This window comes from Sciurus vulgaris (assembly GCF_902686455.1).
Source record: "Sciurus vulgaris genome assembly, chromosome: 7".
Classification (NCBI taxonomy): Eukaryota; Metazoa; Chordata; class Mammalia; order Rodentia; family Sciuridae; genus Sciurus; species Sciurus vulgaris.
Window position 1 is genome coordinate 6422179 of NC_136467.1, and position 13868 is coordinate 6436046.

The following is a 13868-nucleotide window of genomic DNA, read 5'->3' on the forward strand; positions in this document are numbered from 1 at the left end:
AGAGGGAAGGAATTGCTGCACACGCGGAACACAACCAGACTGCGGAAGAGGAGCTGACACAACAACAATGTGTTGTATTTATATCTGAAATTTCAACCCGAGGCTAGAGCTTAAGAAATTTACAGCGAAGGAGTGACACTGTTCATCTCTGTCGGTTGTTTAAAAATACAGATACAAATGCCTGTCTGCTAGGCTTCTCCCTTGACGTTGAAGAGCCTGACTACGCTCTGCCCCCCCCCACACCTAGTCCTGTGCAGGTTCCCAGGCCCCCCCTGGAGGCAAGGGCGATGTGGCCCTGGGATCTGCTGAAGGTGGCTGTGTGATGGCACTTGGCAACGTCGTTTAGATGGCAGGAGGACATGCGCTTGACTTAGGGAGGAGCTATTCATATCCTAGAATAACCTTCCCTGTGCGACGGTTTTCACGCGTCTCCCGAATCCGCGTGTTGGAAGCTGACTCGTCAAGGCGACAGTGCCGTGGGGTGGGCCTGGGGAGTGGTCAGGTCAGGAGGGCTCCTCGGGGGCTGCAGGGTCGAAGTCTCTCTCTCTCTCTTTCCCTTCCACCTTCCACCGTGGATGACGTGGCAGAAAGGTCCTGCTAGATTAGGCCTCTGGACCTTGGGCTTCCCAGCCTTTCTAACCTCACAACTATGAGAAATTTCTTCATAAATTACTAATGTCAGCTCGTCTCTTATTCCAGTGCAAAGGGAACTGTCACTTTGCTTCTTTTTCTCACCTCTTACAGTTTATACGTTCCTCTTTTCTTATGGTTTGTATATAACCGGATATACTTCTCCTCAGGGAGTTTTTAGGTTTTGGTGCTTTGGTGGGGGGAGGGGAGTCTTTTTAATAGTAGCAATAATTCAAAACTGCTACCACTTTAGTTTCTGCTGATTAAATATATGCATCTTCTGGGTTACCCAATAGTTTACTTTAAAAATTTGAAATAAAATAAACTCATTTGACTCCAGGCCAGCTCCCAACTGCTTGTAAGCTTGAACACATCAATTGCTTTCCTTGTGCTTGCTTGCACAGTTTCTGGGTCTGCGGCAGCTTGTCCAGGCTGTCCTACTCAGTTCCAGGGGTTGTAGCAGAGCACCATAGACTGGGTGGCTCAAACAACATTCACTGCTTACAGATCTGGGGACTGGAAGTCTAAGAGAAAGGCACTGGCAGAGCTGATGACTGGTGAGGCCCTGCCTCCTGGTTTGCAGACAGCTCTCAAAGGCTCACATGGCAGAGAGCAGAGAGAGATAGGAAGCTCTCAGGTCTCTTCTTATAAGGGCACTGATCCCATCCATTAGGGGTTCACCCCTAACGTAATCACCCTCCTAACGGTCCCACATGCCAATATCATCACATTGGGGTTGGGGGTCAACATATGTTTTAATCAGGTTTTTTTTTACTGTTGTGACCAAAAGACCTGAAAAGGAACAATTTTAGAGGAGGAAAAGTTTATTTTGGGGCTCACGGTTTCAGAGGTCTCAGTCCATTGACAGCTGACTCCACAGCTCTGGGCCTGAGATGAGGCAGGATATCATGGCAAAAGAACGTGGTGGAGGGAAGCAACTTAGCATATCACACCAGGAAGCAGGGAAAGACTCCCCTCAACAAGGACAAAATACCTCAAAGGCACACTGCCAAAGACCTACCTCCTCCAGTCTCATCCTACCTGCCTACAGTCACCTCCCAGTTAAATCAATGCACTGGTTAGGTTATAGCTCTCATAGCCCCATCATTTCACCTCGATACTATGTTGCATTCTCTCACACATGAGTTTTGGGGGACACCTCATATCTTCACCATCATAACCTATGAATTTGGGGGGAGATGCCAATGCTCAGACCAAAGTAGGATGTCACCCAAGCAAAGGACACATCTGGTACTGTTTAGTTCTGAGTGGGATGGAGTGAGTCCCTGTTCATTACTGAGAAACCATGGATTCAAAATCACAATCTGAGAAAGATGTGAAGTTAGAACAGAAAGAAGAGGGAGAGGAGAAGGTTAGGGGAAAGAAGATTATCCAAAGACTATTCCATTCTCTTAGAAAGGAGAATTACAGGAGGAAAAAAGAAAATGACATCATAAATGTGGAAATAAAATGATGGTGTTGGCTTAGGGAGGTGAGGTGTATAGCAATGGATACGCTTGGGATATGTCTTAGTCATATGTTCCTTTGCTATAACAAAATACCTGAGAAAGTCAAAGCAAAAGAGAATCATTCATTTTGACTCACAGATACAAATGTTTCATTCCATGGTCATTTGAATCCATTGTCTTGGGCACATTATGTCATGGCAACAGGAGCATGTATGCAGGAAGATTGTTTACCTCATGGTGCCTGGGAAAAAAAAGTAGAGGGCCTGGGGTTCTAATGTCCCCTTAATGACCTAACTTTCTTCCACTAGGCCACACCTTCCAAAGAGTACCACCTCCCAATAGTGCCACACACTGCCTTTCACTCATGGGACTTTGGAGAACACTCCAGATCTGTACTGCAACAGGATAGAAAGATGTTTTTATCTTTAGCATCTTCTTGTTTCAAAATAGCCCCAGTGCTGGAAAATATTGTTTTCCTCTTATCACTAGTGAAATCTCTTTGGCAGTAGTAACTATTCTTCTTAGGTTTGGGCAAAGAGAGAACATAGGAGAGAGGTGATATGTGTAATAAGGATTTGGAAGGAAGTTTGCACACTGGTTTTCCCCCCTGGGGCTGAGTCATTTGGGGTAAAATATCTCTAGAAGGAAGACAAAATATACAGTAGATTGTTACTGTTCAAGATGGATTCCTTTTTGCCATCTAAGCACACGAGGAACTATGTGTATTAGCCATGGCCCTAGTAATTCTATAAAGTGTGTGCAATGGCTTAACAATGATGTAATTTTGTTGAAAATGACCCATGTGTATTTTTGTTCATAGTATTTATCATAACTAGTGATAATAAACAACACTTGGACTTTTCTTGCAAAGCTTACAATTGGAAACATAGTGGTCTTCATGGGTATAGTTTTGACTTCCTGACAGCTTTCGTATTTAGGAAAGGGCCAACAGGGATAAGTAGATTCCAAACAGCACTAACCTCCTCTCCTCCCGAGTGAATCATTTACCACTGCAGCTACCATGCAGCGAAAGCCCTGTGCTGTCTCCTCCCCAGACCCTGGTGAGCTCCTCTGGTGTAGGTCCTAATGAGCAGCGAAGAGGTCCTAGGTCTGTGGTGGGAGGGACCTGGGGTGGCAAGTTTCAGAGCTGCACCGGCTAATTAGTGTGGGGCTACCACCTTTGCCAGTAATTGTATTACCCTGCTTTGGGCAAGGGCGGGGGAGCTTTCAATATCTCTACGTAGCATAATATCTTTGATTATAATGAAAAATTCTCATAAGGAATAGGACATAATTCAAAGCATAAATCACAAAGAATCTGATTCTTAAGTCTCCTTTTTTTTTTTTTAATGAGGGATGAGGTTGAAGGAGTAGTTTCTTATTCTCCTCCAATCAATACAAATTGGCATTTAGTGGTCACTGAAAACTCTTCATGGGAGCTGGAGTTTGAAGCCAAGCACCAGTGGGAGCAGTTCCCTCCTGGTGACTCTGATCATCCTGAGCCCCTCCAGGCTCACTGTCTTACACACAGTGTCCCACTGTCAACGGCAACCAGCAAAAGGGTTCTCAACCATTACGTTAGAAAGTACCTCCCAGGACGTCCTCAAGAACTGTTTTGTCTTTCTTTAGCATAGAAAACACATTAAACCCTGATGGCCTTACAAGAACATATTGGAAGTTATTTTCAGAAGTAATAGAAATAAACATGCTGCAATTTGTTCATCAGAAAAAAGAAAATATAGGACTGGGGTTGTGGCTCAGTGGTGGAGCGCTTGGCTAGCACGTGCGAGGCACTGGGTTCAATTCGCAGCACTGCATATGAATAAGTAAAACAAATGATCCTTTAAAATCACTAAGAAAGTCTCAATACAGAATAATTTTTTTTAAATTAAAATCTGATACCATCATTGACTATTAAAGTAGGAAACCTTTTATCTGATAATAATTCATTTCTGGGAAAAATTGTGCCATAAAAATTTAAATAAAAATTAGGTATTGTGAGACTTTACAATATACACAATAGGGAGTGTGAGAGGTTTTTGCAGGAATACTCGTCTGCATCTTGTGTGGGGAGACAGAGTTTAACAGGTTTGGAGGAAAGTAAAATCAGTACTGAAGAGAGCCTGACCTGACTGACAGGCCACCAGAGTAGGTGCAGGAAGAGCCCAGATGGGTCCAGACTGGTGCGTGGGCTTGTCAAACCAGCACTGCAGTGGGGGGGGTCCCTGGGCCTGCTCCTGCATTTCCTGGTCACCTGTCTGACACCACATGGGCAAGTCCCTGAAGCCCTCGAGTGCGTGCTCACCTCTGAAATGGCTGTGTCAACGGCCGTGTGTTTTGCAGGATCATGGAGTCACTAGGCCCTCGAGGGAGTGTGCGTGCTATGATTGAGGCAGTACAGCAGGTTCCACAGATAGAGCATTAGAAAGGCACAGGGGCTGGGCTGTGGCTCAGTGGCAGAGCGCTTGCCTGGCACGTGTGAGACCCGGAGTTCAATTCTCAGCCCTGCATATGAATAAATTAAATAAAAGGTCCATTGCCAACTAAAAAAATATTAAAAAAAAAAAAAGATGCAGCGTCTTTTCTCTAAGGTGGTACTGTGTGGTGACGGAGAGAAACAGAGTGAGACCAGAGTACCCTGTGACAAGCACTGTCATCCTGGGTGTTGGGACCTCACAGGAAGCTGATTTCGCTCACAGCTCCCGCCTTCGGACTCTGCTGGGCTGGTCCCAACCGCCTTTGCCCTGCTGCTGCCATGTCCGTATCTTCGCTGGGTCCTCTGGAGCTGCACTGATTCTTACTCTCCTAGACATGTATGTATCTTCAATCAGATTGAGCTAAGCTTTCTTCTGCTTCTCCCCTGTGGTCCCAGGCCCAGTGGCTGTCTTCTCTGCTTCCTGATTCTCCAGGTATCGGCCCTTCTCCTGCACATTCCTTTGGACCTGGCTGTTTCCATTTGCAGCTTCTAGCCCCCTCTTTCCCACGGAGCCCGTGGACTCCTCCTAGTCTGCCTGCCCATCTGCATCTCCACTCTCCCTACAGATTCAGAGAAGGCTAAGGGAGGAGTGGGCAGCCTGGGCTCCCACCCTGGCTTCACACCTGGGAGCTGGTCACACTGAGCCAGTTGTTAACTTCTCTGACTCCCCTTCCGCTTCTGTGAAGTGGGATTAAAACGAGCCATGGCAACCACAATAAGTAGTGTGCAAATAGATCTATATGTTCAGCACATCCCCTGGCTTCCCACACGGACCCGCTCGTGGATGTCTTGAGCTGTAACACATGCTTTTTAGGCTGGGCAACTGCCAAGAACAGGCTTGCTCTCACAGAATGAAGATTGGTAAGTCCAAGATCAAGGTGCTGATGCTGGGGCTCCACGTGGCAGAAAACAGAAGGACAGAGGGTACAAAAAGGAGGGACAGATAGCTCCCTGGCATCTCCTTTATGAAGGTGCTGGTCCCGTTCCTGAAGGTCCATCCTGATGACTTAAGCACCTGTTGAAAGTTCCTTCTCAACATTATCAAACTGATGATCAAACTTCAAGATATGTTACCACAGCTGATAGTAACAGTAATCCCTTACAGAGCCCTGGGAAGACAGTCATGCCTCAAGAACACTGTATGCCTTTCATTTTTATTATTAACGTAATTGTCATAATACATGAATGCTTATGTGACATTATTAAGAATTTTAAAGTTTCATTAATTGGCTTAGAGATAATCTATGTCACTCTCCATTAAGTATTTGGAAACATGGATAACTTGTCAATCCCCAGTAATTGTAATTGTTACAGTGACATTATTCGCTTTTCTGGGGCTTAAATCTTTTAAGAGTATTTTTGAAGAACATTGTCAGATTTTTCCAGTTTTGATTATTTCCAAGATTCTAATTGGATTATCAGATTCTTTCTGATATGTTTATATTCTAACAACATGCCATCAAAGAGACTTCTTTTGGAAGAAAAAGGACATTTTTTGTATATTGTTGGGTAATGGCCAATTGGATGAGAGTTGATCATTATTTGGCAAAAAGAAAATAACTCCATGGATATTTTATGAATGTGGGCTATCTCCATACCAGAGGTCCTGTCGAAGAGAACCCAAGACACTGCCCCTCCAGTCCCCATGAGTCTGCAGCTCTGCCTGACTGCGTAGGACCCTATGTAGCTGGATGAATACCTACCTGCCTATTCTGTGTACACGAAACAATGTATGTCACTGCTTTACTGGTCGGATTATTAAATTGCTATAAAGAGGAAAAGAAATGGCATTGCATGCTTTCCCTTTGTCTGGCAATCTTACCGTCAAGCAGTCAGACATTGTTTTTGTCCTGAGGGAGCTTAAAGCCACTGGAGCCTGTCCTGTCTTCCCAGCCAACATCTCTTCCGAGGGAACCTGAGGAGCTTCTTGTGCACGGTGAGAACTAGATGTTGTTTGGGGCCTTGGAGTGGCTGCACAACTGAACTTGATCCAATTTCCGGCCCGTGGGGTGTGCTGTTAATGTGGCAGTGAGCAGTGCTGGCGTGGCGTGTGAGCGAGCCATCTGGCAAAGGGACCTTTTCCTTGATCAACAACATTTTTTTGTGAAAGAGTCAAAAATTAAGCAATTAAAGATCTCAGAACCATGGATGGAGACAGGAAAATATGTTCTCTAAATGTCACTGTAACTGCTGAAATCTGGTTGGGGTCTTTCCGCTCCCCTTGCAGTGCTACCCTGAGCATTAGGGAAATGTGGACGTGAGCAAACAGGGTACTCATCTTTGGATTTTTTTGTGTGTATTTGTCAAATTTCAGCTGCCTCTAAAAATGTGCTTAGGTTCCTCATGTGTTCCACAGAGTCCAAGCATGAGGGATTTAAAAAAAAATTAATTTTAAGACCATAGAAAGCTGGAATATTAACATCGTAATGGCTGCCCGTGTCACTGTCTTTGTATAAAGAACCGAACGATGGGAACAAACCAATAGAGTTGTCAGGCCTTATTGATGTACAAGCAAAGCCCTCATTAGCTTCCAAAACTCCAGTGATGATGCGAGGCCCCAGCTGCTCTGATGTGTTGAGTTTTGTGAGTTGGGGACTTCGCTCTGCACCCTTCCTCAAATCCCCAGTCTTCAGAGCTGAAGATGCTGCTGTCCATGACAGAAACTGAAGCCCAGGGGGGAAGTAGTTTCCCAAATGTCACATGGCATGTGGCAAAGTGCCAGGGCCTGAGTCTTTGGGCTTCTCTTCTTTCTTCCACATTCCGCTGGTCCCTGGGGTCGAGCACGCTGGGCCCTGAGCTCTCCGCTGTCCCTGTCTCACCTTCATGCTTGCTTCCCTCTGCCTTCACGCTCTCGATCCACGGGGACGTTGTCTCCATCTATCAGGCTCCGAGCACTGTCCAGGTGTTCTGGCCAACACGTGGAAGGATGACCTGCGTGCAGCTCTCAAGAATTTATAAATTAAGCTGTGGGGTGCACACGCACATGTGCACACACATGCACAGACACACACGCCACATACTGCTCATGCCCTACTCCGCAGTGGGAGGAGCATGGCACACAGACTGTGGCAACCTAGATGAGAGAGAGGCATCCCTTTTGTCCTGAGGATGGCACGAGTTGATCAGCCCTGGACGTGGACAGTGCCCCCTTGTAGCGGAATCTTGAGAGCACAGTTTGGGTGAACCCTGAGGCTGCACCATGGGCTGGCTCTCACTCTGCCCCTCCTGCTAGCCGGCTCCTGCCCTCCAGCACCTGCCCTGCTGTGCTGTGCTGAGGTCTCAAGGCGCTGTGGTTTGAAGGCCGAGGGCTCCTACTGCTTCTCCTTTCATTGCTAGGTGCGGCCACGGGAGCTCAGAGCAATGCGTCAGGAGCCTCTTTCTCCTGGGTCTGGGGTTCCCTGGGCTGTGCGTCCCAGCCTGGCCCCTTGGAAGGCTCTGCTTCCCACAGGTTGTAGCTTTTGTGGCTGGGCGCGGTCTGCCCTGGGTACCTCTGTGGCCTGAGCTGCAGGGGTGGAAGCTTCCAGAGATGCTCTTTACCTAGCAGAGGGGCAGAAGCACGGGAGGCCCAGCTTCAATCGTTTCGATGCTGTCCCGTGTGCCAAGGCCCAGCGTGGGGCTGAGTACAAGGCCAGGAGAGGCTCAGTATGCTGCACGCGCACTTCAGTAGGGACAGGGATATGAAGAGTGGCCTGGTCTACCCGCAGCCTGAAGAAGAAGGAAAGAACAGGAGGCCTGAGACAGCTCCAGGAAGGAGGAAAGCGTAAGCACCCGAGGAAGGTGGCGAGTGCTGGGTTCTGTTTAACAGGTGACAGTGAGACGCTTCAGAAGCTCAGGCAGCACTCCGCAAAGATCCTTGCCTGGGGGGAGTGGCAGAAGGCGGAGGCGCAGGGCATAAAGATGTAGCCGTTGCATAATGAAGGCCCAACATGGAGGCCACAGCGGTGAAACGAGGAGAAGATGGGAGGGGTGCATCTGGCTCCTGATGATTACTCTGGGCACCTCACTGGATGGATGTGCCTAGGGAGGAGGAGCCCTCGTGATGATTGACACCTATTAGAAAATGGGAGGAAAATCAGGTTGTGGGCTGCAGGAGCCTGGGTGCCATGGGGGAAGGTGGTGTAGGACAAACAGAGAAGGCAGGGAGGACGTGGTACACGGTGATGAACAGTGACCGCTGCTGAGCGGCTGGCATGGGAGATCTGGGGAGCTGGGAGGTGGGGGCAGAGAGCAAGTCGGTCATGGTGACAGGCAGATGGAGGAGAGGTAGGGACAGGATTGGAGAACACAGGGCATCCTGTTGACCTCCTGGGTGGAGGCAGATCAGAAACAGTAGTGTGTGGGGCAGGATGGAACAGCAGAGTGAGGAGGTCGCCACTCTCAAGAGGACTTTGTGACAACAACAAGAGAACTGGAGGAGGACACAGGGAGGGAGGAAGTCCCTGCTGTGAAAGACAAGAAGTAGTTTAGAGCTAGGCACCGTGGCACATGCCTGTAATCCCAGTGGCTCTGGAGGCCCAGGCAGGAGGATTGCAAGTTCAAAGCCAGCCTCAGCAACTTAGTGAGGCCCTAATCAACTCAGTGAGACCCTGTCTCTAAATAAAATTAAAAAGGATTGGGGATGTGGCTCAGTGTTTAAGTGCCCCTGGGTTCAATCCCCCATACAAAAGAAAAAAAAAAAAAAAAAAAAAAAGAAAGAGGGAGAGGGAGAAAGATAGAAAAAGAAAGAAAGAAAGAAAGAAAGAAAAAAGAAAAGAAAAGACAGAAAGAAAAGAGTTTGAAGCCATAGATAATTGGGATGGCGGGTTCCTGGGAGCCAGGGCCCAGTCTGTGAGATGGGGTAGCAGGTGCATGACAGTCCCTCTCTAGAGGTTATTAAGAGGATATATCACTTTGGGGGTAAATCAGTTTTGAAACAATATCATTTGCACTGTGCTTATGCAAATGCATGCTTTCGTATGTATAATATGGTACATTTTTCCTACAAAAATTCACGTCCCCCTGAATTCGCTGTTTTTCTGCTCCTGTGTTCCACTCATCCCTAAATTTCCATTTCTGGCCCCAGTTCAGTGTTGCTTGTCTAACACGTACTGTGTACAAGCGCTGTGACCCCCACTGGCAGGGGCAGTGTGCCTAAGTCAATCAATCACACCTGTCATTTTGCTGTCCCTTTGACTGCTGATGTAGAAACTACAGAAATGGACTTTAACTTCCCCGAAACCGAGGACAAGTGAAACGCTGGCATTCAATGCCTGCCACTTACTTGTGTGTTTCCGCCTCCCTCCCAACAGAACTGTGACCTGGAGCAGCAGAGCATCGTTCACGTTGTGCAGAGACCGGGGAGGAAAGATCTGGAAGCAGGCGCCCCTGGAGGGGACGAGCCCAGAGCCTCCGCGGGAGGCTCTGAGAGGGAGCCCAAGAGCTTGACGAGGGTGGACCTCAGCAGCTGCGTCCTGCCGGCAGACTCGGTGGGGCTGGCTGTGGTTCTGGACACTAGCAGCAGGAGGGACGCCGCAGCAGCTGGAGGTACTGTGCAGCCTCTGTCCAGGGCCACCACGGTGTTTGGTTGTGCAGGGACGTCTCTGTGGAGCGTGGCCCCACTCTGCGCATGTCTGACTCTGCTGAGTTTGGACTGGAGTCTGTCACTGTGAGGAGACTTCCCTAGAAGGAGGTCCCCGGGTGTCAACTGAGGGGAATGTGTGAACCACAAGTGCAGTGACGCAGGTGTCACGTGAAAACAGACATTGTCCTGGAGGGAGGCGTGTCAGGACCCGGCAATGCGGGCAGTGTGGTCTTGCCTTTTTGAGGAGCTGGGGTGGCTGGGATGAGTCGTGTGGTGCGACAAGTTGTGTTGGGGTTTGAATGTGTCACTGTGGCAGCTGCGTGGCCTCTACACAGTTTGGTTTCTTCTGCTTCTTACTTTCTTAAAACATGTTTTGTTTGATCATGTTTCTTTCTTTCTCTTTTAAGTCAAATCAACCTAGTTTTTAAAAAAAATTCATTATTTTTTCAGTTTTTAGCTATAGGTGGACACAATACCTTTATTTTATTTTTATGTGGTGCTGAGGATAAACCCAGGGCCTCACCCATGCTGGGCGAGCGCTCTACCCCTGAGCCCCGGCCCCAGCCCTTGATTATGTTTCCTAATGATGCAGAGAAAGTTAAAAGGTAGAAAGAGGATCCTGAAGGTAACCGGAGCCATTTGCAGGTTCTCCGGCTGTGTCACAATGTCAGTGAGATCCCTCAAATGAAGGCGGTCTTCTTTCTCTGCACCGCGACCCACTCTGCATGAGACTGGAGATGCGTCGAGCACAGAAATGTATTCCTCACAGGTCTGGGGCTGAAGCCCAGCAGTACGGCACCGGCAGCCCGGGAGTCTGGTTTCTGCATCTGAGAGGGTGCCGCGTTGGCACGTGCTGCAGAGGGACACAGGCTGTGCCCTCCCACGGCAGGGGCGATGAAGGAGTAATTGCTTGAAATGCTCCCTATGCCACAGAGACACACTTTGGGGTGGTGTATTCTGATCCCCTATATGCCCAGGGTGGAATATTATTGTCCTACTCGATTTATGTAGTGAATCCTAAGTTCATTTTATAGGGACTGGTCCCATTCACCAGGGCAGAGCCCCTGGGACGTAAACAAAAGCTCCACCTCTCAGTACTATCACATTGGCAGTCGGTTTTCAACATGAATTTTGGAGGGGACACAGACATTCAAACCATAGCAGATGGCCATCCTTTTGTTATTTTGACAAGATTAATGTGTTTTTCTTGCTCTCTTATTCTCCAGTATAAACAAACCAAAAATAGAACAGGATTAATTTTGATTATATGTACAGAAAACACCAAATAACTGATTTTACAGGTAGAAGTTTGTCTCCCTCATGCAAAGATAGGTCAAGCAAAGAGAGTCCTGGACTTAGGATGACCTTCACAGTGGCAGCAAGGAACAGGAAATGCCTTCTGCTAAATAACTAAATGTAATTCAACACATTTTAGAAATCACAGATGAGCTTGCAGAAACAGTGGGATAATTTCCTGGGACAAATGAAAGAGTAGAAACAACACAGGTCATAACCATCTTTGAAGTCAAAGAGCAGACAGAATCAGTCACGCTGAACCACAGTAAATTGACCTGGTATACACCTATCGACATTGACATATCTCCAGATCACAGTGTTGAATTTAACAAAAAGGCTGCAAATTATGATGTTCAGTAAGATGAGGACAACACAAAACTCAAAACATAAAGCACAAAGCAATCATATGCATCGTGCAAGGATAGGGTGAATGAGCATATGATACATTTTTTCCAAATAGGATACAGTTGAGAGTCAAAGGTGGCATTAAAATATAATTAAGATTTATATACCTTTGAAATATTTATTCATTGACCAAGTTTGGACGATTATGTTAGTGGATTTATAAACTAGTTCTATAATGTTTTTCCAAAAAACCTTTCTAAAAATGGAAAATATATTCATTTCCTTTAGAGTCAAACTAAAGCTTTCTCTTTATTATTTCAAATGAGTATTGTTAGCAGAATAATTCTCTTGTGCACATACAAACTCAAGTCATTTCCTAGAATATCTGACTTTAGAATCTCACTACTGATATTTATCTGAAGAATCTTAAAATGTAGTCTTATTATTTTACTTTATCATAAAATTTCCTTTAGTCTTCTTTGGAATTTTACTTCATGGTTTTGGAATTATTGACACTTTCATTTGACTTTCTCTCTAGACCATAAAACTTTTAGTTAAGACCATATTCTCTCTCTTGGAGGAAATTCTATTAAATGTCAGATATCCTCCTTATCTTTTAAGTTGAAATGTGGAAATGTTTCAGCCCAAACAATGGATGAAATGAATTCTTGTAAATTCACACGGAGTGAGGAGTGACGGCAGCCCTGTGGCCAGTGCCTGGAGTCCGAGCCCTTCGACCCACACCTGTGGCCACACCTCGTTCTTCGCCCCTGGCGGCACCTGCCGTCCCCTGGTGTTCTCGGCCGGGTGCTGACCATGGCACCACCAGCTGGTGCAGTGGGCGTCCCTTGGGGACGTGCTCCTGAGACACCTCCCAGCATCCGGGCCAGGGCAGCCCTCCAAGCATCCAGAGTGCTGTGGCAGGAAGCCAGGTGTAGGTCACACCTGAGGCTCCCAGGTCAACTTAAGAGCTACAAATAGACTTTCCTTAACCTTCACAGCTGGAGGGATCTGCTTCTGTTTCAGATCCCCTTCCTTTCCTTTTCTGCTTTCATATTCTCTCTCCCTCTCTCCCTCTTTCCCTCTCCCTCTCCCTCCCCCTCCCCTCTCTCCCATCCCTCCCTCCCTCCCTCCCCCTCCCCCACTCCTTCCCTGCCCTCTAGCTGGAACACTGGATGTTCTAGTCAGGAGACTGAGAGAATGAGATATTCTCTGTTTTCCTTTTGTTTCCAAACTTAGCCATTGTTTTGACTGTGATCACACAGCAGTACTATGATCTATTTTCTTCTTCTTTTCCAACTGCATCTTTTCATCTCTTTGAGGACAGGTTTTTATCCAATTAATTGCCATTTCCCCTAAAATCTCCTAGAGAAGTAGTACTAAATGCTTGTTAAGTTACTTGAAATTATAAACATAGTAAATCATTCATCAGAAGTTCTGTGTTTAACTTTTAGAACTAATAATTTTTAAAAAATTGTACAGAGAAAATGAGCCATCTCCTCTTAAAATATTTTGGCTCTTTCAGAGTTTGAATGAATGCAGTGTCTTGAATGGGACAATTTGCAATGAGTGTGGGCAAACAGTGTGCTTATATTATTATGCCCCCTTAACAAAATTGACATGGTAGAGTTCCTAGACTGACGCACAAACTCTAAGTGTGCAGAAGAATTGCCTGGGGCTGCGTGTTCCAAGTTTCTTGGGTGGCCACAAATTCTCATGCCACAGTGAGAAGAAATTCTGTGCTTATCCATCACCAGATTCTGAATCAAAATTCCAGTGCCCTACAGCAAAGGCCTTCGGGCTGCTCCACTCTGGCTACTGCCTGGTGACGTCAGCAGGTGCCAGGCAGGAGGCAGGTCAGACAGAGGTGCACACACCAAGCCAACCAGTGGCAACCGGAGCGACTTCACATCTGCCTGGGTTGCCTGTTAACCATGTGCAGTGCCTGCCACTGGGAAAGTGCTTGGAAACTTCAGCCGCACAGAAAGAAAATCAGGAGGAACGAGCCCTGTTTTCTGCATGTCACTTGGTGCTTGAATCCGGAAGACCTTAAATGCTGGCTGCCTGTGAAAGGGTGGGACAGGATGAGCAG

The 13868-nt window shown here is 46.9% G+C and overlaps 1 protein-coding gene across 3 annotated transcripts in view; it reads left to right on the forward strand.

The window, feature by feature from the left end:
- Positions 1 to 13868, forward strand: part of PRKN (parkin RBR E3 ubiquitin protein ligase) — a 1234090-nt gene that overhangs the window by 384574 nt on the left and 835648 nt on the right. For all 3 annotated transcript variants that reach the window (XM_079148625.1, XM_079148626.1, XM_079148627.1), the window contains exon 3: positions 9864 to 10098. In XM_079148625.1, coding sequence (XP_079004751.1) covers positions 9864 to 10098 — 235 coding nt within the window. The remainder of the gene's footprint in view (positions 1 to 9863; positions 10099 to 13868) is intronic.